Raw genomic sequence first — 21,236 nt, 5'->3', positions numbered from 1 at the left:
CGTTAAAATATACGAAGAACGGCTGACAGGGTTGGCGAGTGCATCGGCACAGTTTGTGACTGAAGCCAGAAAAAATACTAAGCGTGACTAAAACTATTTCAGTGTATAAATGTTAAAAAGTACTTAAATATTTTTGACAATATAAGTAAAAACAATACTTACAACTGCATATCAGTTACAGCTTTAATAACATTTTTAGTTGAATCTACCAAAACGAAATTTTTGGTAAATTATGAAGCCCTGACAACTCTGTAGTCGATAGGCAAGAGAGCTCGCGCCATAAGCCTATCGTTCTCAGCTGTTTGGAAGCAAAACAAAAGGGGAGGAATACCAATTGGAAATGTTTCTGGTGAGGAATAAAAAGTACTGAAGAAATGCTAAATAATAAAGTGCTGGACGGTCCAGTTCATCAGCCGTCCCACGCGGACGTTGGGCAACCGGATGCAGGCGGTTCGCGAGCGCTTGGGTCCGGACTTATCCGATCAACTGGACGCTCTGCATCGTAATGTGATACGGACTGGACTGGTGTCCACACAGGAGCTGGAGGAGGCGTTCCGCAAGACGCGCGACATGGACCACAACCCGAACCGGTTGAATTTGCTCTGGCTGTTGGGCATTGTGTTCTTCATCATGGTGGCCACCCCGGTCTTTTATGAGACCATCTCGTTCCTGCTCGGAGTGCGTTGCTTTCTGCCCAACAACTACTTGGTATGGGAGGCCACTAGGCCCATTAGTGACTGCGAGTTTTGTAAGGGGGTGAGGGCTCCCCTAATCTTGGCCAATCTCACCATGGAGGAGTTCGCACCGCACGCGTACTCCTCGATGCCCATCATTGTGAAGAGGGCGGTTGCTCACTGGCCAGCACAAAAGAACTTCAGCTTTGCCTTCATAAAAGAACTGTACGAACGCGTCCCGGGAGCCATGAACTCAGATTGCCAGTTTATGCACTTCAACTCGGATCTCAAGTCGCTGAAGCATGTGTTTTCCATGTCCGCGGAGCGTTCAAATCTTACTCAGGGAGTGCCCTGGTTCGTTGGCTGGAGTGTCTGCCAGCCGGCTGTCCTGGCGGAGCTCAGAAAGCTGTATCCCCGCCCACATTTCCTGCCCTTCGATGCTGAAATGCCTCATACGGATTTCATTTTAATGGGCTACGAGCAAGGGGCTGTGATGCATGTAAGTAAAGCCCAAGAAATCAACGAATATGACTAATCTTTCAATTATTATAGCTCGATTACATTCCCCGCCTTATGTGGCAAGCCCAGTTAAGTGGAAACAAGAGCTGGTTTCTCGCACCTGCTCCTGAATGTGACCACCAGTGCCAGCCCTTCTCCTTCTATGTGGAGCCCGGAGATGCTGTGTTGGTGGACACACGCATCTGGTACCATGCCAATTCAATTCCCAAGGGTCAGTTTTCGCTCACCGTTCAGTCAGAGTATGGATGAGATGCACCTTGTAGTTAGTTCTGAGACTCAGAATTCAAACATCAATGTTAGCCCAAACTTTCGTAAGGTATAAACTGACTATTAAGATCTCGATAAAACCACTCAAGACTTAAAATACATGTAGTAAACTCTAAAAATTGTGCTTTTAAAAATAAAAACCCAAGTCATTCATAGGCGATCATAATTTTTACGGAACTTTTGTTTTCAAATTTAAACCGCCTCAGCTTGTGGTATCGATTTCCGATAGATGCGGCGCAAGCCATTCAAACGAAGTTATCAAAAGGAAAAGTGAAGCGTAAACAGTAAAAATGGAAACTAATGTAGATTTCAGCAGCATTTCAACCAAGTTGTACAGAAAATACGCGCAACATGTGAGGAACCTAAAGGACGTGTGCGTATCCAAGACGGTGATGAAACCGGGGGCCTTTTTTGACAGCCTGCAGCAGATGATGGAGGAGGAGGCGGCAGCCACCACGCCCCCGAGGGATCTGAGCTCGGTAGCCGACTATGCGGAGCTCTTCAAGACCTTAGAGGAGTACCCGGCCAACCTGCAAAAGATTCCCAAGAAGCGGGAGCTGCAACGTACCAACTCAACGCTCCTGCGAGGAGCAGACGAGTCGGTGGCCATGGGCATCAACACATCCAACGTTTCGCTCAGTCTGACGCGTCTGGAGGAGCAGCGCAGTGCCGTGGACGTGTACAATGACTTTAAGGGTTTCCAGCGAAAGCTGGCCAAGATCTACGACGAGGCAGCCGCTCTGGACACCACAGAATCCATATACAAGCAGAAGCTGACGCAGCTCCATGGGTTTGCGCAGCAGCTGGAAAAGCTCATGCCAACCGGCGGTGAGTCTCCGCCAGATGCTTTTACATCCGAGCAACAGGAGAAGCTTCTGACCATAGCCGCCAATATGGAGCAGCTCAACTACCTGCGCTCCAACAGCCTCCAGCTGCCCAATCCGAATGAGATACTGGCCACCGGGAGTCTGGCCGCCCGCCTGGAGATGTTCGTAGAGGTGCTTACCTACACGCTCCTCCAAGTCAGCAGCTACAATATGGCCATGATTTGAAAATCTCGCTTAGAGAGCTTTAAATACAAATTTATTTTAATTTCTGTTCAACTATAACATGATAATAAATGCTAAAAAAGGATGAGCTAGGGGGAATCCTCGCTGGCATATTGCTCCTCCTGTGAGATCTTCATCTGGCCCACGGTGTCGTAGAGAGCCACCAGCTTGCGCACGGAGCTGCCAAGGTGCTCCACGCGATGCCTGTAGGCCAGACAGCCCTCCAGAGCGCTGTATGCCTCCTTCCGCTGGTCACTGCTAGACATGAGGAGCTTGAAGTTATCCAGGATCTTCGACAGGGCCATCTCAGCCTCCGGCCTGAGGTTGTACATCTTCTGGGTCTCCGACAAAGCCACATTCTGACTGAATGCCTTGCTATTGGACTCGATGTGGAGCAAGGTGTTGTTTGACCGCTCCATTATCTCGTCTATCTTGGCCAGCTGGCGGTTCATGGTGTGCCGATTAGCCGCTGCAATTGGAAGCAAGGAATAGAACGCGTATCGGTGGTTTAAAGATGTATTTACCCATTCCCGCCAACATTTTGTCCACAGCGTCTGACATTTCGAATATTCTGTTTGTTTTGCTAGCAAATTAGAGTGACCGTCGCTGCGTAGCTAAAACACACAAGGCTTTCTAAAACAATCGAAAGACCAACGTTTCTATCGAAATTTGAATTTGACCGCCTGAGCTAAATGACTCTTTTATTTATTTGGATAGTTCATTTATTAGCTGGTATTCTGCATTTAATTATAGCCCTCGCGTACAATTGCTGACTACAAGTTAATTTAACGTTTGGTTTATTCAGTTGATCAAATTGTATTTGACTTGTTTTCTATTTAAATTTAAGTGTAATCCGTTCAATGGCTTGCATTACAATTACAATTTACTCGTACACATCCTCCTTGTCGGCGACGTACTTAATAATGTCGGCAGGTTTAAGCAGCTTCTCGGCATCAGAGTCGGGGATCTCGAAACCGAACTCGTCCTCCATGGCCATGATGACCTCCACGTGGTCCAAGGAGTCCAGTCCCAAGTCGTTGATGAAGTGCGACTCAACGTTGAGCTGTAATTGCGAGCCATTAGCATTGGGTAATCAAAGTTTTCATCAGCTTTGTTCAATTCTGATTTCTGAGGCGACCATTGCACTGGCAAAGGCAATGTGTGGCGTTTACCTTGCTGGGATCGATCTTGTCGTAGAGCTTGAGCACAAGCAAGACGCGCTCATTGATCAGCTTCAGCGAGAGCGGCGGTTTCGCCGAGTATCTGCGCACCAATTGCGTTTGCCAGCGACCACGGCACTCCTGGTTTTTGGCCGGCCCGAGAAGAAAGGAAGGAAACAAAGACCGGGTTAGTGGTGCCATGTAGTGGGTACTTTACCTTCTCGGCGGTCACTTTGTCGTAGGCGGAGACAACCTTCAGCACGCGGAACTTGATGTCCTCGATGGTGCTCTTGGCCGAGTAGCTGCGCACACCGAACTTCTGCGAATGATATTGTCTAGTGAATCTTTGTCTTCCTAAGACTACTTGGATTGGGAGTTCATCTATGACCTATATGCATACAACTTAGCTAATTCTTTACAATTTAAGCTGATGAATTTCAATTGCAGTGTAAGTGTATACGGAATTTAAACGAGTGTGGTTCGATTGTGAATGCTCAACTGATTAGATATCGCGAAAACTATTGCTTGGATTGGCGTGGAACATATTTAGATATTTAACAAACTGACAACGTTTAAGAGTTCTTTGAAATCACATGTTTTAAAATCGCTACATTTTAAGGTCACTTCTAGCCGATTTTCACTGTAGTACTATCAAGCACACAAGTGCGAGCACCGATGTTGCAGGTGTGTGTGTGCGATAGGGAAAACAATCATGTTTTATGCAAAACAATGTGATGCAATCGAATTGGGTGGTTCGACGGCCACATGGCGAGGATCTTCTGTTGTGCTCATGATTGTAAGCACTTAATTGAATGTTTTGGAGCTCGCAGATCACGTTTGCAATGAGGTTAGGTCCTCAACTGCGATTGGGGCTCCTGCAAAGGAAGTGACCGCTTTGGGCGAACGCTTACTTGGCTCAACTGACTGGTCATCGATGGCACGGCGATCCTGTGCATCATCCTGGAGGCCTGTGACTGGATGAGAATGCCGGAGGCGACTCTCCGTGGGGCCAAAGTGGCCGCCAGCCGACTGCAGCTGCGCGCGATCTGTGTGAACGACATCTCGGTTCTCCTGGAACGGAAACGCACCGGGTTAGTATCGCATCTCTGCAGGCGGTGCACGAGTGCAGGGCTCGTAATTTGGGCGATATTTACGCTGAGTTTTTAAGATTATGTAAAGGTGCTGGAGCAAGAAAAAGACAGCAAGGTAACAGTGTGACCGGAGCCGTAATGTGCTGAAGTGCTTCTTAACTAACGCAAATAAATACTGAAAATACTTAATACTTGAATAATAAGTAAATAACATTCGCAACTATACATATATTATATTACAATTTAATAATATTCGGCAGTGGTTATTTAATTACATCAATTTTAGTAGTTACCTTACATGAAATCTTTAGTGAGTTGTGCACGACTTTAACGAGTTTTTTTTAGTCTGGTAGCATCGAACTTTACTGACGTTTCAAAACAAAGTTATCGACCGCTGCTTTTGCCAATCGAGTGGGCGGTTCTTTTTGAGAGAAACGAGATAAGAGACTAGAAAAAATTGACACGTTTCCACTTTGAAAAAACACAAGTGAGTGATAAGAACCCAATTCATATACAAATTGTAATGTATTTATATGTATTTTTAAACAATATACATTTAGATGGAACGTTAGTCATATAAAATCCGAATACACAACTCTCAGGCGCTGCAGTAACAAAAATACATAGTTACACTATAAATTACACGAATATAACAAAACAAGGTCGTTTGATTTAAAGCCACTTTTCTGAAGAAAGTCATAGTAAATTCCTATTGCGTTCCAATCTGAAAAGAAATATTTTGTGTGTGAGGTCAGCACGATAATGGGCGTTTTCTCATGAGGAGCTGGAGCCCCGCACTACTTACGATAACTAGATGGCCCTTATCACGAACCACTCCGGGCTCGGCGCCCGTTTGGATGTCGATGACGCCGCCCTTGCCCTTGACCACGTTGTGCTCCAGCCTGGAATCGAATGCAACACTTAGTCAAGAGAAAACCACTGGGATAACTGATGTGCAACTTACGAATTTCTGTCCACAATGGAGACGATGGAAGCAGTTCCCACGGTGTCAATGATATACGTGCTGAACTCGATGATGCGCGGAATGATCAGAATCAAGTCGCCCTTGTCCTTTTTCAGGTCGAGCGGAATGCGGATGACCATCAGGTCGTCGTTGTGGTTCGTCAGCGTGAAGTCGATCTTTTCCAGCGGCAGGCGGTGCTTCTGCTTGTATGTCTTTCCGTCGAGGACGTAGACAGCCTTGTTGCTCAGCAGGATGAAGCGGTCGCGGGACTTGTAGCCGTGCCGATCAAACTTGGTGCAGAAGGATTGGTACTTAAGCTGCTCGCTGCCGAAGGTGCTGGCCACGAAGTCGTTGACTCCCTGGATGTGCTCCTTGGGGATGCGGTCCTCCTGGAACCAGGTGGGCACACTGCTCGCGTAGTTGTTCTTCTTGCCCTTAAAGACCTTTTCCGCCAGGACCTTCAGCTCGAATTGCCTCTTCTGCTGCGGCGTCAGTTTAAGGCGGTAGATCCTGGCCAAGTGAAGACGGTGCAGGCGGTGAAGGATGCCGGAGGCCTCCTCGCAATGCCCAGGGGCATGGGGCCAGCTCTTATCCAGCACCTTGGTGGGCAGCTCCTTGGCCAGTCGAAGCAGCCACATCCGCTTAGCGTTGGCAATAAACTCTTCGTTGAAGCCATTCGGGGCATCGTTCCTGGTGATGAAGCCCTTGATAAAGGCACGAATCTTATCGGCGGCCTCCCTGCGCTTCTTGGCCGCCTGCTGGGCCAACTTTCGGCGACAGTAGCTCTGCAGTATGATCACCTGAGCACGCAGTTTCAGGTATTTCCTCCTCTGCATCAATCCCTTCCAGTGGGCCTGGATGATGGCCGCTATCTCATGTTTCTTCTCCTGGTAGGCATCCTCAGTATCGAACAGGGTTCTTGGCCAGCGGATGAATAGTTTCGTCTCGCCCACCCTGTACTTTTCCTCGTCCCAGCCCAAATCTTTCACCAGCTGCTGGACGCCCGCTTTCGGGCCACCGGGACCCTTGTAATTGGGCCAGGTGGACTTGCTCAGGGACTTGTAGCGCTCCAGGAAGAGCTCATACGCTCGTCGGTAGGCGAAACCAGCTCGCCTCACACGCAGATTCTCCATCAGGCCAAGGTACTTGACCTGGTGCAGTACCAACTCATCGTTGAAGACGTTGGCAGTCTGCAGGTCGTTTGGCTTGATGCAGCGAATGTAGCTCGGCTCCTTGCACATCAGAATGTCCATGAGGTTATTAAGAGAGGCACGGAACTGGGTGATGGCCGTCTCCGGACGCTTCAGGCTGCGCAGCTCTTTCTCCGGGAAGCAGCTCCTCACAATGCCGTTGCCAGCCTTGCTGAGGGTCTCCTTCAGATCCCTGAACAACAGGTCGTTGTTCTTGTCCAGGAATCCATTGACACTGTAGGTGACCTCGCCGGCATAGTGAACCAAGCGGAACTCATCGCGCAGCATGATTTTCTTGATGTGGGCGGGCGCCTTTTCGTGGCAAACGTAGTGGTGGTGCTGGGCCAACTTCTGGGTGAGCTTCTCAAGGAAGGTCTTATCCGTGGGCTCTCCTGGTCGCAGGCACTCCTCGTCCAGTATGGAGATGATGCCCTTGTGCTTCTCCTCGATCAGGTTGCAAATCACCTTGTTGTCGAAGTACTCCACAGGTATCCACTCGATGCCCTCCCGGCGGTATTCATCCTGCTCCGACTTCAGGGTTAGCTCGATGAACAGCTGCTGCAGCTTCTCGTTGCAGAAATTGATGCAGAACTGCTCAAAGCTGTTCTTCTGGAAGATCTCGAATCCATAGATGTCCAGAATGCCCATCACATTGTTCCGGGACGCCCGCGTTTCCTTCGCCTGCAGCGAAATGTTGAGGCGCTGAACCAGCCAGGAGAACAGACGATCGTAGACAGCCTTGGCCAAGGCGTCCCTGGCATAGATGGCGAGCTCCTGGTTCAGTGGTGAGGTCACCACATCCCCCCGAGCGTCAATTGTACGGTGCGTTAGGGCGGCCTCTAGTTCGCTAGCGTTCACACCAAGCAAACGAGCAGCGGTGACCACCAGATCCCTGCTGTTCACTTTGGCATTGCCCTCGACCTCAGTGAAGCCAACGTTTCCTAGATGCAGAATGCTGGCCACGATTCCGAAGATCTCGCGCTGCTCCTCCTTGCTGAAGTCGATCACAGTGAGGGCCTGCTGTACCTGCTTGAAGCTGTCCGCATCGTTAATGCTCGTCACGGAGCCATTGAGCTGTGGATTAGAATTCGAAGATCAGAAACCTATTCCCAATACCCTCCAGGCTGCCCACTTACCCCATCCGTCAGGTAGCTATAGGTGTCCAGAGCCCGCTCCAGACGCAGTTCCTGCAGAAGGGCCTCATCGGCACCGGCCAGGAGTTGGTAGAAGATGTGGAAGTTGCGCTCGCCCCCCATTTGAGCCACCACTCGCGACTTTTCCAACAGATAGTTGAGGATGTTGCCTCCGATCGGAGCTCCTTTGAAATCGAACTGGATGTCCATGTACTTGCCGAACCGCGAGGAGTTGTCATTCCGGTTCGTCTTGGCATTACCGAAGGCCTCCAGCACGGGATTGCTCTTTAGCAGCTTGTCCTTGACGCCCTCGACGGTCGTCTGGTTGCCGGAGCAGGCGGCAATGAACTGCAGCACCTTCTTGGAGGCCTCCGTCTTGCCGGAACCACTCTCTCCGGAGATGAGCACGCACTGGCCGCGGTTCTCCTCGATCAGTGAACGGAAGGCGTTGTCCGTCACCGCAAAGCTGGACAGGAATGCGCATTATTTGGTAGTTCAATGCAACTGGGTTTTGTGACTCACATGTGTGGGGGCATCTCGTAGAAGTGCTTGTTCCTGTACGGCTTGACATGGTCGTCGGTGTAGATGGGCAGCTGTTTGTAGGGATTCACGGAGATCAACACCTGGCCAATGTAGGTCTGTGAAAGGGTGTATTGTTAACAATATTATTGCAAAGGGTTTGATTTCTATGAACCTATTTGCACTCACATAAATCAAGTCTTCTTGGAACCGCTTCTTCAGATTCCCGATGAAGGCTTCTTCGCTCTGGTAGTTCTCGAGGAGCACAAAGTCCTGGACTCCAGCACGATCTCGCTCGTGCAGGCCCGTCTCCATTTTCAGCTGGGAATTAAAACTAAAGCAAAGAACGGGGACATGTAAGCATTAAAATGATTCCTTAACTGCAGATCCCCCAGAAATGATTTGGTGCTTCATTGTGATTTTTTCAACTTCCTGAGAAAATCCTCTTCATAGGTCTTATCTTCGACCAACCTAATCGTACTGCCCAGCTGGAAGGGTTGCCATGTTTAACCACCTTGATTAGGACAAACCTCTTGAAAACCAATTCAGAAAAGCCCCATAGAAAGCCGAAAACCCAAAGATAAGATTTTCGGTGAGCTTACAAAGTTCGCTATGTAACAATATTTTTATAACAGTCCTGCGTAAATGAATCAGGAAAATGATAGTGACTCGCCAATGTGGTTTTTGTTGATCAATTCCAAATGATCTCATCAGACATATCCAATAATATTTTATATGAGTCGCAATGCAAATACCCAATCTGGGGTATTTATAGAACCATAGAAGTAATGGTGGGCAGGTGCAATCCACCTTATCAATGCCATATTTCATGGGGCCAAGGGAAGTGGGCAAGTGGTAAGAGTTTGCTTTATTGGACGACTGCTCCAGTTCTGCTGATGCGCGGCGGGTAAATCCATAAAAGAAACGATTATGCAATGGATTTGCGACTAGTAGGGTTTCTAAGATTCCTAAGCAATGCTGGTCATATAACTGTGGGATTATCCAAGGACACTTGGGCAATGCATACACTAGGTCACTGAGTAAACAATTGCACATCTCAAGATGGCTTCTCTTCAAGTCACGCTTACACTACCTGGCCATGTTTGTTCGTTTCTCCTTGTTCCGACTCGACCTAGACTATTCCACAACACACTACTGCACAACAACACCACTGATAGCTACAACTGACGAATCTCTGGAGGATGTGTCAGATTCCGCGCATATTCCGCCCTTTGACGGCTCCGTTGGCAAACTAAACCGATCCGCTGGCAGTTGAGGCGTTTTAACCATCAATACTTCTCCTCTCCACATATCAATTGGCCTCGTCGGAATTTGTGTTGTTTTTTTAGTCGGCACATTTATCAACGATAATATACCCATTGCTGCGATGAGGAGGGCAATGCCGCCAATCAGTCCCCGATTAGATAGTGCCTTTCGCGAATAAACTCGGGACCCGATTTAGAAGACCATGACAGAAACGCAGCACACCAAAGAATTCCGGAGCGGCTGTATTCCGGAGTTCCAAGTACCTGAGATCACGATAAGTCTTTTTCGCATGCGTCAATCCTAAACATATACGTTCCCATCTCCCATCATTCTAAGCAAACCAATGTACTCAGTTGATTCATAAGGTAAGTCCTGCTTGTTATCCGAGCCAGTTAATTGGTGTTGAGATAACTAATCTTAGCACAGCTTACTCTATATAGTCCTTAGTATCCATTATTGCGAAGATCAAGGATTGGATTTCAATATACATAGGGAATCCCTATACTTAGTTCCGACTCCCCAACTTGCTCTTCCAAAATGTAAATTATAACTTAATGCTTTGAAGGTTTCTAGATGACTGCCTCGCTTTCGGGACATTTCTGAGTGAGTCAGAGCAGAGCTCGAAACTCAGACTCAGAGAAGTGCTCCAGCTCACATTAGCACTGTGTTATCAGCTATCAGTGCGCTAAATAATAAGTCATTGCCGAATGAAAACATTGTAAGTAAACACACTCGATTGCAATTGCCTCAACTATGTGTGTTTCCATCCACTCTGCCCCACTTGGAAGGGGGTTTGCTGTGGGGAACTGGAACGAATGCCTGACTAATTGCGAAATGTTTGCCGGGAAGACTTCCCAGGAATTCTCGCAGAGACCGGCAGACACGTCCCAGTCGTTGGAGCCGAGCTCGCCGTGATTCGATGTTTGTCACATAATTGTTTAATTGCACGTAGGACAGATGGAAGTGGATAGCGATCATGTCGGAAACCATATAAGAATACATCACCCAATGGGCACTTTAGCCCCTTTGACAAACCAACCATCGCCTAAGATTATGCTACGTCTATTTAAGGTATCCACAAGTGGGAGGGCAGGTGGGCGCAGATCTCAGACTGTTTGGGATCCAATTGGCACGTTTCTACATGCCAAAGTTGACTGGGTGGCGGGGCAAGCCTACAGATACTTTCCTGATTAGATAAACTAGCTGGGGGATATTGATAAAAATACAAACATTTCTGAGTAATGAATTGAACCGTAAATATTAATGAGTGCGTAGTAATTATAATTATACTTTGCTGAATATCCCTGTAATAACAAGGTTTCTCCCTGAACCTGACTACTATGAAGTCATTGACTTTCTGTTCCCTGGGGGAGTCGCTTTTGTCGGCCTGATCCACGCGTTCTTTAATCCCCATTCAGCGGGCCAATAGAGTGGGGAACTGGTTTCCCGATCCAGAAATACTCCACCGGGTGATGTAACAGAGAACTCCACTTTTTGTGGTATCAGACGACTCGTAAACATGTCTACGACACACGACCTATAACGGAACCCAAAACCATGAGTCCCACCCGAACGAAAAACTTGCTAGCCCATTAATCGCACACCGAAAGAAATAGTCGAGCATTAAGAATTGGAATCCAAGAGGCAGAAGCTGATTTGCTTTCGAGCGGGAAGGAAACAAGTTAAGATAAGTTCTAAAGAAGGAAATTTAGCGATAATAAAATAAGTTCAAGGGCACATATGTACATATATCCAAAGAATTTGTTGCCTTTGCTTTGTCAAGAGCTTTGCTCAATGTTTTTTCTTCAGTGGCTCATAGCCCATCTTCATCTGCATACAAATGACGTCATATATCAAGTAGCAATATCGCGGGATATTGAACTCATCGAATTCATTTGGGAAAATGCAGGGCTGGCAGAACGATCATGGAAGTGGAATGAGAAGTGGAAAGATCCCACAAAGCCCCTACAACCATATGATCATATGCAAATTAATGAGCGCAGTTATTAGAACGGTGCTTGATCGATCCGAGATCGAGATCGAGTTCGAGCTGGAGCTGGAGATGGACAGAGAAGAAAGAAAAGCATCCCAAATTTGGGCCACTGCATGGGTTATTCTAATGAGGAAACCGGGAAAGAGATGTGTGGGATTATCATAGATGCACCGCGTATAAAAGGGCAATGCAGCTGGAGTGGTCAGGTTATTCCGAAAGAGATCATGGATCGAAAAGTGACTGCGATTGGTTTGGGTGAGTATGGGCGCTCGGCTGTCTAGAAAGAGTGGCACATCCTTTTCAGTTATCCTGCAGCTGCTGGGCAGCGGCCTCTGTTTCCAGGAGAAGGCTCCGCTGCAGACGAGCCTGGTCACCGGGCAGGCCAGGACCGATAAGCAGCAACAGGTCCTGGACGATCCGCTGGGAAGTGGACGGGGGATTGACGAGCACCTGCTGAAGACCATTGGTAAGGGCGGGATCAAGCTGGTGATGGCCTCGGGAGCCCCGACGACCACCCCGAAACCGTCAGTACAACACCATTACTATTATCCACCAGAGGATCAGCAGCACCCACGGCAGTATGGCTATCCACCGCACTGGTCGCCAGGACCGCCCGCTTATCCGCCGCCACCGCAGCGTCCTTGGGGGCCACCACCTCCGCCCGGACCACCGCCGCCAGGACCTCCTCCTCCTCCGGGGCCCTACTACAATCCCTACTACAATGGCTACAACTACTACGGCGGATATGGCGGCTATGGATTTGGGGGCTTTGGCTATCCCGGCTTTGGAGGCTATCCTGGCTATCCCTACTATCCCTTCTATCGCTCCTCGACGGCTGGCGAGGTCGATAACCAACTCCCCGGTGCCGATGGACTCACTTCCCAGGGCAGGGCCGTGCTGTCCCACCAGAACTTCCTCGACGGCAGGAACAACGCCAACGTTGTGCCGCTTTATCACCTACTCCAAATGGCCAGGGCCTGAAGTACTGTAATCCAATCCTTGAATAAAACTGAATAAATTGTGTACCATGTATATTCTGAGTAACCGCATGATGCATCGTAGTTCTTACTACTTATCATCGCATGCGTTCTAGTTTATAGCTCTATTCAATATCTAATCAATTCTGACTGGATAAATGTCCAAAGAAATCGTCCAATTGAAAGCCGAAAATAGTAGAAACAGAATTGCAGAAAGGAGAAAGGGAGAAGGCGTTGCTTTTAATCCACTCGAGATCGACGATTACTTAAACCCTGAGAATAGCTTTGCCAGATCATCCAACTGAATGGATCGTTAGATTATAAAGAATCCAGTAAAGGCCGCTGACCGAGAGGAACGATGATCGAATTCGTTCAAACGACCGTCATCGTAATTTCTCGCACCCGCAAAGACTGGAAATTCAAATTCAAACTGGGCAAACTTATCGAGCCGGTTGCAAATACATATGTATGTATGTATATAAGAGAATCTGGACACGCGGCTGCTGAGTCACCCGCTTTTGGGGACGAGGCTTCTGGGCCCGAGGAGATCTCGAGGAGATCACGCCGGCATTGTGACGCATGCCAAGTGCCTGGGTCTCGGTCTCGGATAACCATTAAGTATTAAACAATCACTGGGGCCCGCTGTTTTCTTAGCTCACTGCGAGCCATAAAAAGCGTCAACAGCTGAGGCCGATCTTGAACGCGATTTACTGCCAATTGCAAAAAAGAAAAATCTGCTGAAAGAACTGCCAAAAAGCGTTTCGTTTCGTTTTGTTTCGTTTTTGCCTTTCCTACTGTTTTGGCCGCTTCAAAACAGACTTTTTGCTCGTACTCACGTCGAATAAGAGTTTGGAGTTTGGGCTTGGGGCTTGGGGCTCGGGGCTTCCACGAAAAGCCCTTACTTGGCACTTTACCGAACCTGAGCAAATCCGAGGTGCGAAGTAATGGTGATCCCAACACGAGCTAACTCAAGCTCACTCCTCCGTCGAAAGAAATGGAATGGAGTGGCACTGCTGGCTCCGTGTTCTTGGTTCCTCGCCAGTGGAACTTTATGACTAGTGGGGATTTTTGCTATTCTTGTACTGCGGCGTACAATCGATTGAGTGGGGCATATTGCCACATGGCCAATTACCGCTTTATGAGGGTGGATCAGCAGTATCTCAGCGGAATACAGATAACAGTAGAATGTCTTCAATATTTGTAATTTAAAAGGTTAAAATGAATTGTAACTTCCTTAAGAGATACCATCTTATGCATATTACGTTCACTAGGTAAGCCCAGGTAATTCTCTGCTCTTCCAAGTGACACATCTGCCCATTCAAAAAAGAGGGCATACCAATTGTCGACCAGACCTCCACATCGTTCGTGGAAAAGCGATGTGCTTCGATGGACGTTTACGACAATCGCTTGTGGTCTTTTGTCGATTCAACTTAATTTTCGTATCTTATCTTATTAGAAGTTAATTAATGTCATAATGCAGCTGGCTAAGAAAAGGGAAAAGCACCCTGTACGTACATATGTAGAGCGCACACGATCAATATCATATCAGTAAAACTGGTTGAACCCAGCGAGAAGATAACGCCACCGATTCCGATAAGAGAAAGTTCAAGTTTGTCATCAGGCCGCGATTTCAACATTTTTTCGGGTGGGTGTGGGTCGCCGTGTCCCCTAGACACCAGGTAATGCTATATTCCGAATATTCCGTGGACTCCATAGAGTCAAATGAGCACATGACAAGGCTGGGCGATAATAAATATCGCAATTACCCGAACCAAAAGGCGTGCAATTTTATTTCCTCCTCCTTCGTTTGTTCTTTTGGCCTCTGGGTTTGTTTGCCAAACGGTTAGTTGGCTGAAAGTTGGCATTACATCATTACCAAAATTCGGTTTTTCGTGATCCGCTTGGTTTTCCAACTCGTTTCTTTTGGGTGCCAAGTGTGAGGCAATGACATTGGGGGCAATGCTTTGTGCACTCGAAAAAAGGTGTTCTACAATCACCTCCAGTCTACTCACAATCCCATTAAGTACTACAAAAGTGAGCAGACCCCAGGTATTTTGAGACTACAGGTAGGTATTTGACAATATGATTATATTGTTGTGAGCTTGTATTTGAACAGCTGCCAGATTTGGCGAATCATTTGGTTTCGTTTTCGATCCATTGCAGTTGGTTATTTTTAAGCGGCTTACTGCCGCTGTTTTCAAAACTGGGTCAAATTAATGGAGGGCCGTCGCAGTGTGGAAACGAAATTGAAATTTGATACAATTTCAATTGGTCAGCGAGTAGGCAAGCGGAGCAAGGGGATACATCCCCGCCAGCTATATCCACCGCGGAGCGCCGATTACTCATGTCTCCCCCATAGCCACACTCATACGCCTTGTTGACCCTCTTTGTGTGCCCTGCCTGTTTGTTCCTGCTATAAAACCTGGGCAAACAAGCTCATCCCCGGGGAGCGAGGGGCGAGGGACACAGACAGGTGAACCCCTCCCAGCCAGTTTACATATATCCTCGTGGACGATGTGGAATGAAGACCCAGGAAGCGAACGGAGGAGCGAGCGAGGCGGCGAAATTGAGGTGCCGGTGCCTAAACGCTCGCTTTATTAGAGGAGCATCACCATAAACCAGATCTCTTCGATTGCCGTGGCTGCTGCACTGGGAGAAGCATCTTCCCATAGCACGACTTACAATTAAGCGAAATATTATTTCAAAGAACCGATCATGATAAAGCACCCATGATTTTCATTGAAAGTTCTTAGGAAAGTAGGAAACTGAGTAAACCATTTGCATAATCCTCAAGGAATCGTTTCTCGCAGTGCATTCCTGCTTTTGTTGCTCTTTTGTGCCGCTGTGGCTTTTGTTGCGTTTGGTGTCCAAGTTCAAATCGTGCAAAGGAAAGAAAGCAGCGGAAGACGCTGCACAGATCACGACCACGGGCAAACCGGCAGAACCGCTTTTTTCGTATTTTTTCTTTGCAAACTTTTTTTGAGTTATACACTCATGTGCGCGGCATGGTATCGCTGGATTTTGTGGCCCGGACATTTGTTAGCTGTCAGGATATGCAAAAGTTGCGATGGTAATTGATTTTGTAGGCCAGCTCGCCTCGTTCGCGGCGTATGAAGCGGATTAAGAAGTTTGAGCGTGACGAGATGGACAAGCGACCAGGATGGCACACATGTAATTGCAAACTGGCGGCCTAAGTACCCATAATTTCACAAACTGTCGCCCGAAGTCGTTACTTTTTTTTGTGCTCTACCTGTTTAAATTTCTTTTCCGATGCGGGTACCGTTAGCTTGACCCGGTAAAGGTGACGTTTGGACAACGATTGTTGTAAGCGAATTGGTGTTGCTGTATAATTTGAAGAAGCGGGGCTAGGACGGAATATATGCGCGCAGTATTCGAAATCGGTCGGTTAATGTCAAGCACCGCACGCCCAGCGCATGCAAATGGGCGTCCGAAAAAGTTCTCGGCGGCGAATAAAGAAATTAACAAGCGAATTCCGCACACGGCCGCGCACCTTGCCAAAGTTGAAGTTGAACTGACTTCGACGGCTTCGATTTGCCGCCAGATTTCGGGCTCAGCTGCTCGCCGACGGTGCTGCCAACGCGGCTCGATTCCGCACAGAATCGGAGTTATCGTTATCGGATTTAAAGCTTAACCGTTACTGCGATCAATGAAAATAATAATATATAAGCATATTATACAACTCTTTATTGGTAAAAGTTACACGGAAATTTAGACATTTGTTGTTGTCCTCAGACTGATGCACCAACCTTATTTAACTCCTTGAATTCCTTTCTCTCCATAACAATGCTATATTAATAACTAGTCTAGAGTTTAAAGCTATAACACGACATTGTACTTGCTGATTTGATCGCTGATAAATGTGTGTTCCACGTTGGGGTTGTCTTTGAAAGCAGCCATTCTTCATTCTTCAATCCAAAATGCGCGAAAGCCGAAGCTTTCGGAAAATACCTGTAGTTTGAGGTCGATGTGAAAAATGGGTCCGGATCAAACCGATCAGACCAGACTGAAGCCCTGCGTCTGCTGGATGGCCTGCAGTAGCTTGTACTTGAGGCGCTCCTTGGTCTTGTAGCGCGGCAGGTCCAGCAGATTGAAGCAGGTGTGCGCCACGGGCAGGAATCGTTCGTCCGGGGTGGCTTGAATTGTGAACTAAGTCGGTAAGGATACGGTTAAAGGGTCCCTCGCAATATAGGTATCATCTAAGAACTCACTTTAAGGGCCTTCATGCCCTGGATGGGAATGCGATCGCTGCCAGTTAAGAAGAGGAGAAAACTCTTCTTTTCCGCCTCGGACATATCATGAATAACCTCCCAGAACCATTTGATCTGCGGCAGATACAAGGTTAATGTCCAGGAAGCCAATCCTTAGTTTACAACTCACTGTATCATCGCCCGAAGTGTAGCCCTCCCGGTACTCGCAGTTGTCTTGCAGCGCCTGCCAGTCGTAGTCCTCATTTCCCACCACCATGGCCATCAGCTCCTCCGGCTGGAATATGTGAATCACGCGGCCAGAGCACACCTTCATAAAGCCCTTGTGAAACGCATTGTAGTGCAGCTCGACGGACTTGTTGAATACGAAGTCAACATAGAGATCCACAAACTCCTGCCTGAAGTGGGATAATAGTTATTACGGGTGTCTCGACAGACAAGTCAATAAACTCACTTGTTTTCCAGTGTTACGGCTATCTGATTGCCGTTGGGCTTAAGGCACTTCGTCTCCGCCTCCCCGAATACATCCCGCGATATTTCAAAGGTAAGATCAAAGACTTCCTTAAAATCCTCGCCCTGGTAGTCGAGCAGCGATTGCATGGAGTTGGCCTCCGGAGGGGAGAGGTGGCGGAGATCACTGAGATCCACTGGCTTGCCCAGCAGCTTTTTGTAGAGAGCCAGTGGAAATGGCAAGTTGATGATGGTGAAGTTATAGATGGCCAGGCCGCAGAGAACGCCAATTAGGAAGTACATGTTTTCCGTTTCGAAGGAAAGATCTGCAAACCAGAGGAAACGCGACTGCTCGTACTCCTTGAACATACCGTACTTGGGATCGAGCAGATCCTTGAGCAGCAACATGAAGAACTCTTTGCGCACGCCACCCGCGTCCTCCGCCTCCTCGCCATGGAACTTGATTCTCAGCGGCTTCTTAAGATCACTCTGCGAGTATTGCTGCAACTCTCGAAGGGAATCCTGCACCAGATTCTCGCGCGTCACGTTGAGCACAATGAACTGCGGGATGGGCATCCCGTAGTTCAAGAAGTTAAATGCATGCTGGATAAAAAAGTAGTTATCAACTCATACATCATTTCTGGGCGTCTTTAACCCACCATGGTAGCCGCATTTGCCATGGCGGAGTGCATCTGCAGCGCCTGATCCGCTTGGAGTAACGCTGTTTTAGCAGATTGGTCGAAAATGAATGAATAGTTGCAAATATTGAATTCTCCGGCAGTGCCGGCCATGATCCATTTAATGTACTCATGCTGCACGTCTGCATAATCCGAAAGATCAGGCCAGTAAAAGATTTGATAGTTTAGGCGATCATCGCGCTCGTTGTTAATTTGGCAGAGCGTTTTCATCAGCGTAAGAATCACCTCGAGTTCAGTGTTATATGGCAGCAGCTAGATTATGAATAGAGAATTAATTGACACTGGTGTGGCCCTATATTGAAATCTAAATACCTGTTGACGCCTTTCGGCTCTGGGACTAGCGGCAGCCAAGCCCATTTTGAAACTTATAATATGGACGACAACATGCAAGAAGTTCTGGACAAGATGCTCGAAGTATTCAGTCGGTGTTTGGGCCAACCACTTGCTCAGCACTTTCCGTGGATTCTCTGCTAGCTTAAATATGGCATTGGCAAACGGAACCTGCAGTGACTTGTAGTGCTTGGAGTTCACGAACTCGTGGTAAAGTGGCAGTAGAAGATATAATCGCATGCTCTCCACATCCGCCGGTGAGCAAACCAGCGAGACAACTAGCTCCTTGGTTATATTGTCCCAGATCTAAAACAATGAAATGATTAGAAAAGATACCAATGATGCTTGTAATGGCGAACACTTACCACCTGCCTAATGCTTTCATTTTCCACAACGCGCAGATTGTCGAATGCCAGTTGGGCTGCTTTAAGATCCAGTCCATGGTTGCGAACCGAGCATCCAAAGTGTCTATCGTGATCCAGCAGAAAGGAACCATTCCAACACGCTTGGCTTTTAAATATCAGTTCAATAGAGCTCAGGAGATCCATGTCGCTTTGACAGCCTTGCTTGCTCTGAGCACATTGTCTGGTGACTTCTGCGGTTAGGGTTAGGATCTGCGATTTGGGGCTGCAAAGTAGATATAATCAGTATGTTTTTACGAAAGTAACACGCTTCTATAATTACTTGTAGATTCTAAAATCCTCGGGCGGCACCTTGTCTATAAACAAAGTTGTGGTCACAATTGACTGATCGCCACCTGAGAAAATCTGTCGGATGACCAACGACACCTGTGAATCATTGGATTGTAACTGGGCTGATCCGCTGGGCGACACCCAAGGTCCGATGACCACCTGCGGCAGCATCAAGCTCTTGGTACTCCTCGTGCCCAGTTGCCCAGAGCTACCCAAGCCGAAGGCGTAAACCTTGCCGCGCGATGGAACAAGCGCCAGAGTGTGCCGATTGCCACAGGCTACCTGAGTGATGGTGCTGCCCATTAGCTCCATTACCATTCGCGGTAACATCTCATTCGAGCTAAAGCCATGACCCAACTGCCCATAGGCGCCAGCTCCACAAGTGAACACCCCTCCCTCGTTGGTCAGAAAAACGGAGAACTCATCGCCGCAGGCCACAAATCGCACGCCCAGGGTGCGCAGTGTTTTCAGCTGTGTTGGATACGCGCGGTTCGTTTCGTCATTCAGTCCCAGTTGCCCGCAGTTGTTCCTGCCCCATCCAAACACCGCACCGGACTTGGAGATGAGGAACGAGTGATTGCCTCCGCAGGCAATGGCGGCCAGCGGAATTCCCAGCAGAGTGGTTAGTCGGAGGGGATAGTTGCAATGTGTCAAATCATTGGGGGAGTTCACGCCCAGTTGGCCGTAGATGTTGGAACCCCATGAATACAATTCGCCACCTAGAAACGTCAAGAATGATGTTAGTCGGAAGGTATCGTTGTTTGGCTTGGATTCTACATGTATATATAGAAAATTTAGATAAGAATTCTTTAGTAATGCCCTAAACTTGGGAAATACAATCATCTCATCATGTTTCATGTTTAAGATTTATGTATCTAGTCGATGGAATCACTAAGTTCCATTCAATACTTACAACTTGTCAGTGCCAAGCTGTGATTGTTGCCGCAGGCGATCTGCACCACCGTCTTGGAGACCAATTGCCGCACAACCTTGGGCAGCTGCACGATCTCCTTTTCGGTGGCATGTCCCAGCTGGCCGCAGTCGTTGTCGCCCCAGCTTAAGACCTGGCCCCAATCGGAGAGCGCCAATGAGTGGCGGCTGCCACAGGATATCTGGATGATCACGTAATCCTGCAGTTCGGGGATAAGCTCTGCAAAAAGTCGGCCGGAAGATGATTGCGGGATTTAGACTCGGTTCACAGCAGTAGCTCGCGTAGTTGGTGAGTTTGGAGATGAGGTGGAGTTAGTGGAGAGTGTTCAGACAAGACGATAAATGAAGATTACATACGAAATGGCGACATACGTGGCCTTTTGGTGGGCAGATCGTGTCCCAGTTGAGAGTAGTCATTGCTCCCGCAAGCGTAGACTTTACCAGTGGCGGTCAGAAAGAGGGTGTGCCGGTGTCCACATGCGACCTGCTGTACAGCGGTGTCCGGTGTCCAGGGTATCTGCCTGGGTGTGAGGATCTGTGGGGAAATCAAAGGCATACAAAAGTAATATAAGTGGGCCTGTACCCGAAAGTCTTCTATCTACCTGCTCATCCTCGATTCCGCCAAGTCCCAATTGACCATGCGAAGTGCTTCCCCAGCAATAGAGCTCTTTGCCAGATGCCATTGCTCTGGATCCGCCCACCAGCTCCTTTGCGTTTTCTGGGTATAGTAATTTACTTGTTGGTGCTACGAGAATTTTCGAGAATGTCCCCGATTGTTAGCTACATTCTTTTGTGTCCACTTGCTTCCGATTCCAATTGCTCGGTTCATGCCTCGTCAAGCTTTCGATGGGTGTGTCTTTTGAATCTGAGCCTAATTCTGAATCCTGTTATCTACAACGCTCTTTAACTAAAATTTAGGCCTTCATTATTGTTCTAGAAAAAAAAAAATATAAAAACTCAAAAACCAGCAACAAAAAACCAACAAATAATGGTGGCGATGCCAACTGGTTGGCATAGGGCCACTTTGCCCACGTTGGCAGCTCTGGAAATTAACTTAAGCTAGGGCTGCATCGCTTTCGGATTTTTAAGATCCGCTCCTAAAAACCTT

At 47.9% G+C, this 21,236-nt stretch overlaps 7 protein-coding genes across 15 annotated transcripts; 3 read left to right on the top strand and 4 right to left on the bottom strand.

Annotated features, from left to right (window-relative positions):
- The first annotated feature begins 95 nt into the window (after window positions 1-95).
- LOC6610306 lies at window positions 96-1,626 on the top strand. The gene is made up of 3 exons (XM_002034865.2): window positions 96-349; window positions 406-1,173; window positions 1,227-1,626. Exons 1-3 carry the CDS (start codon window positions 341-343, stop codon window positions 1,440-1,442), a joined length of 993 nt encoding a protein of 330 aa, XP_002034901.1. The 5' UTR covers window positions 96-340; the 3' UTR covers window positions 1,443-1,626.
- Window positions 1,627-1,700: 74 nt separating this feature from the next.
- On the top strand, window positions 1,701-2,594 carry LOC6610305 (augmin complex subunit msd5). The gene has a single exon (XM_002034864.2). The coding sequence runs from the start codon at window positions 1,751-1,753 to the stop codon at window positions 2,510-2,512; it is 762 nt and encodes a 253-aa protein (XP_002034900.1). The 5' UTR covers window positions 1,701-1,750; the 3' UTR covers window positions 2,513-2,594.
- LOC6610304 (augmin complex subunit msd1) lies at window positions 2,579-3,115 on the bottom strand. Its single transcript, XM_002034863.2, has 2 exons — window positions 3,034-3,115; window positions 2,579-2,978 (listed from the first exon to the last, which is right to left on the bottom strand). The coding sequence occupies exons 1-2, from the start codon at window positions 3,068-3,070 to the stop codon at window positions 2,599-2,601; spliced, it is 417 nt and encodes a 138-aa protein (XP_002034899.1). The 5' UTR covers window positions 3,071-3,115; the 3' UTR covers window positions 2,579-2,598.
- Window positions 3,116-3,289: 174 nt separating this feature from the next.
- LOC6610303 (acyl carrier protein, mitochondrial) lies at window positions 3,290-4,932 on the bottom strand. Of its 3 annotated transcripts, XM_032718790.1 has the most exons (5): window positions 4,824-4,932; window positions 4,581-4,740; window positions 3,902-3,988; window positions 3,682-3,810; window positions 3,290-3,572 (listed from the first exon to the last, which is right to left on the bottom strand). In XM_032718790.1, the coding sequence occupies exons 2-5, from the start codon at window positions 4,728-4,730 to the stop codon at window positions 3,393-3,395; spliced, it is 546 nt and encodes a 181-aa protein (XP_032574681.1). In that variant the 5' UTR covers window positions 4,731-4,740; window positions 4,824-4,932; the 3' UTR covers window positions 3,290-3,392. The 3 variants fall into 3 exon arrangements, with proteins under 3 accessions (XP_032574681.1, XP_032574680.1, XP_032574679.1); XM_032718789.1 differs by lacking the exon at window positions 3,682-3,810 and having other exon boundaries at window positions 3,887-3,988; window positions 4,824-4,931; XM_032718788.1 differs by lacking the exon at window positions 3,902-3,988 and having other exon boundaries at window positions 4,824-4,931.
- Window positions 4,933-5,296: 364 nt separating this feature from the next.
- Window positions 5,297-16,295, bottom strand: LOC6610302 (unconventional myosin IC). Of its 4 annotated transcripts, none has more exons than XM_032718781.1 (7): window positions 16,053-16,295; window positions 8,756-8,900; window positions 8,570-8,685; window positions 8,051-8,513; window positions 5,725-7,988; window positions 5,566-5,662; window positions 5,297-5,484 (listed from the first exon to the last, which is right to left on the bottom strand). In XM_032718781.1, the coding sequence occupies exons 2-7, from the start codon at window positions 8,879-8,881 to the stop codon at window positions 5,470-5,472; spliced, it is 3,081 nt and encodes a 1,026-aa protein (XP_032574672.1). In that variant the 5' UTR covers window positions 8,882-8,900; window positions 16,053-16,295; the 3' UTR covers window positions 5,297-5,469. The 4 variants fall into 4 exon arrangements, with proteins under 4 accessions (XP_032574672.1, XP_032574674.1, XP_002034897.1 ...); XM_032718783.1 differs by lacking the exon at window positions 16,053-16,295 and adding an exon at window positions 13,639-13,704; XM_002034861.2 differs by lacking the exon at window positions 16,053-16,295 and adding an exon at window positions 10,264-10,397.
- LOC6610301 (leukocyte receptor cluster member 8 homolog) lies at window positions 10,104-12,850 on the top strand. Of its 2 annotated transcripts, XM_002034860.2 has the most exons (4): window positions 10,104-10,197; window positions 10,398-12,080; window positions 12,130-12,291; window positions 12,382-12,850. In XM_002034860.2, the coding sequence occupies exons 2-4, from the start codon at window positions 11,939-11,941 to the stop codon at window positions 12,804-12,806; spliced, it is 729 nt and encodes a 242-aa protein (XP_002034896.2). In that variant the 5' UTR covers window positions 10,104-10,197; window positions 10,398-11,938; the 3' UTR covers window positions 12,807-12,850. The 2 variants fall into 2 exon arrangements, with proteins under 2 accessions (XP_002034896.2, XP_032574677.1); XM_032718786.1 differs by having other exon boundaries at window positions 12,130-12,850.
- Window positions 16,296-16,484: 189 nt separating the features above from the next.
- On the bottom strand, window positions 16,485-21,123 carry LOC6610300 (probable E3 ubiquitin-protein ligase HERC4). Of its 3 annotated transcripts, XM_032718396.1 has the most exons (12): window positions 20,913-21,123; window positions 20,731-20,846; window positions 20,486-20,663; window positions 20,112-20,348; window positions 19,191-19,917; window positions 18,872-19,133; window positions 18,489-18,812; window positions 18,138-18,428; window positions 17,483-18,081; window positions 17,201-17,426; window positions 17,032-17,145; window positions 16,817-16,969 (listed from the first exon to the last, which is right to left on the bottom strand). In XM_032718396.1, the coding sequence occupies exons 2-12, from the start codon at window positions 20,809-20,811 to the stop codon at window positions 16,817-16,819; spliced, it is 3,192 nt and encodes a 1,063-aa protein (XP_032574287.1). In that variant the 5' UTR covers window positions 20,812-20,846; window positions 20,913-21,123. The 3 variants fall into 3 exon arrangements, with proteins under 3 accessions (XP_032574286.1, XP_032574287.1, XP_002034895.1); XM_032718395.1 differs by having other exon boundaries at window positions 16,485-16,969; window positions 20,731-21,122; XM_002034859.2 differs by having other exon boundaries at window positions 20,501-20,663; window positions 20,731-21,122.
- Between the last annotated feature and the right edge of the window lie 113 nt (window positions 21,124-21,236).

Source organism: Drosophila sechellia, chromosome 3L (genome assembly GCF_004382195.2).
Source record: "Drosophila sechellia strain sech25 chromosome 3L, ASM438219v1, whole genome shotgun sequence".
In the NCBI taxonomy this organism is placed as follows: Eukaryota; Metazoa; Arthropoda; class Insecta; order Diptera; family Drosophilidae; genus Drosophila; species Drosophila sechellia.
The sequence above is the reverse complement of the archived record's forward strand: the minus strand, read 5'-3'. Positions and strand labels throughout refer to the sequence as shown.

Excerpts from the sequence above, each read along its gene's own strand:
- LOC6610306 (XM_002034865.2), top strand. Across the intron at positions 1,174-1,226 it reads AGCAAGGGGCTGTGATGCAT|CTCGATTACATTCCCCGCCT; the intron begins GTAAGTAAAGCC and ends CAATTATTATAG.
- LOC6610305 (XM_002034864.2), top strand. The coding sequence starts at position 1,751 with ATGGAAACTAATGTAGATTTCAGCAGCATTTCAACCAAGTTGTACAGA.
- LOC6610304 (XM_002034863.2), bottom strand. The coding sequence starts at position 3,070 with ATGTCAGACGCTGTGGACAAAATGTTGGCGGGAATGG. Across the intron at positions 2,979-3,033 it reads CAAAATGTTGGCGGGAATGG|CGGCTAATCGGCACACCATG; the intron begins GTAAATACATCT and ends TTCCAATTGCAG.
- LOC6610303 (XM_032718790.1), bottom strand. The coding sequence starts at position 4,730 with ATGTCGTTCACACAGATCGCGCGCAGCTGCAGTCGGCTGGCGGCCACT. Across the intron at positions 3,811-3,901 it reads TTGTCTCCGCCTACGACAAA|GAGTGCCGTGGTCGCTGGCA; the intron begins GTGACCGCCGAG and ends GCCAAAAACCAG. Across the intron at positions 3,573-3,681 it reads ACAAGATCGATCCCAGCAAG|CTCAACGTTGAGTCGCACTT; the intron begins GTAAACGCCACA and ends TCGCAATTACAG.
- LOC6610302 (XM_002034861.2), bottom strand. The coding sequence starts at position 10,322 with ATGTATATTGAAATCCAATCCTTGATCTTCGCAATAATGGATACTAAG. Across the intron at positions 8,901-10,263 it reads GATACTAAGGACTATATAGA|TTTTAATTCCCAGCTGAAAA; the intron begins GTAAGCTGTGCT and ends TCTTTGCTTTAG. Across the intron at positions 7,989-8,050 it reads ATAGCTACCTGACGGATGGG|CTCAATGGCTCCGTGACGAG; the intron begins GTAAGTGGGCAG and ends TCTAATCCACAG.
- LOC6610301 (XM_032718786.1), top strand. The coding sequence starts at position 11,939 with ATGGGTTATTCTAATGAGGAAACCGGGAAAGAGATGTGTGGGATTATC. Across the intron at positions 12,081-12,129 it reads AGTGACTGCGATTGGTTTGG|TTATCCTGCAGCTGCTGGGC; the intron begins GTGAGTATGGGC and ends CATCCTTTTCAG.
- LOC6610300 (XM_032718396.1), bottom strand. The coding sequence starts at position 20,811 with ATGGCATCTGGCAAAGAGCTCTATTGCTGGGGAAGCACTTCGCATGGT. Across the intron at positions 20,349-20,485 it reads GCCACGTATGTCGCCATTTC|AGCTTATCCCCGAACTGCAG; the intron begins GTATGTAATCTT and ends GACTTTTTGCAG. Across the intron at positions 18,429-18,488 it reads GAGCCGAAAGGCGTCAACAG|CTGCTGCCATATAACACTGA; the intron begins GTATTTAGATTT and ends TTCATAATCTAG.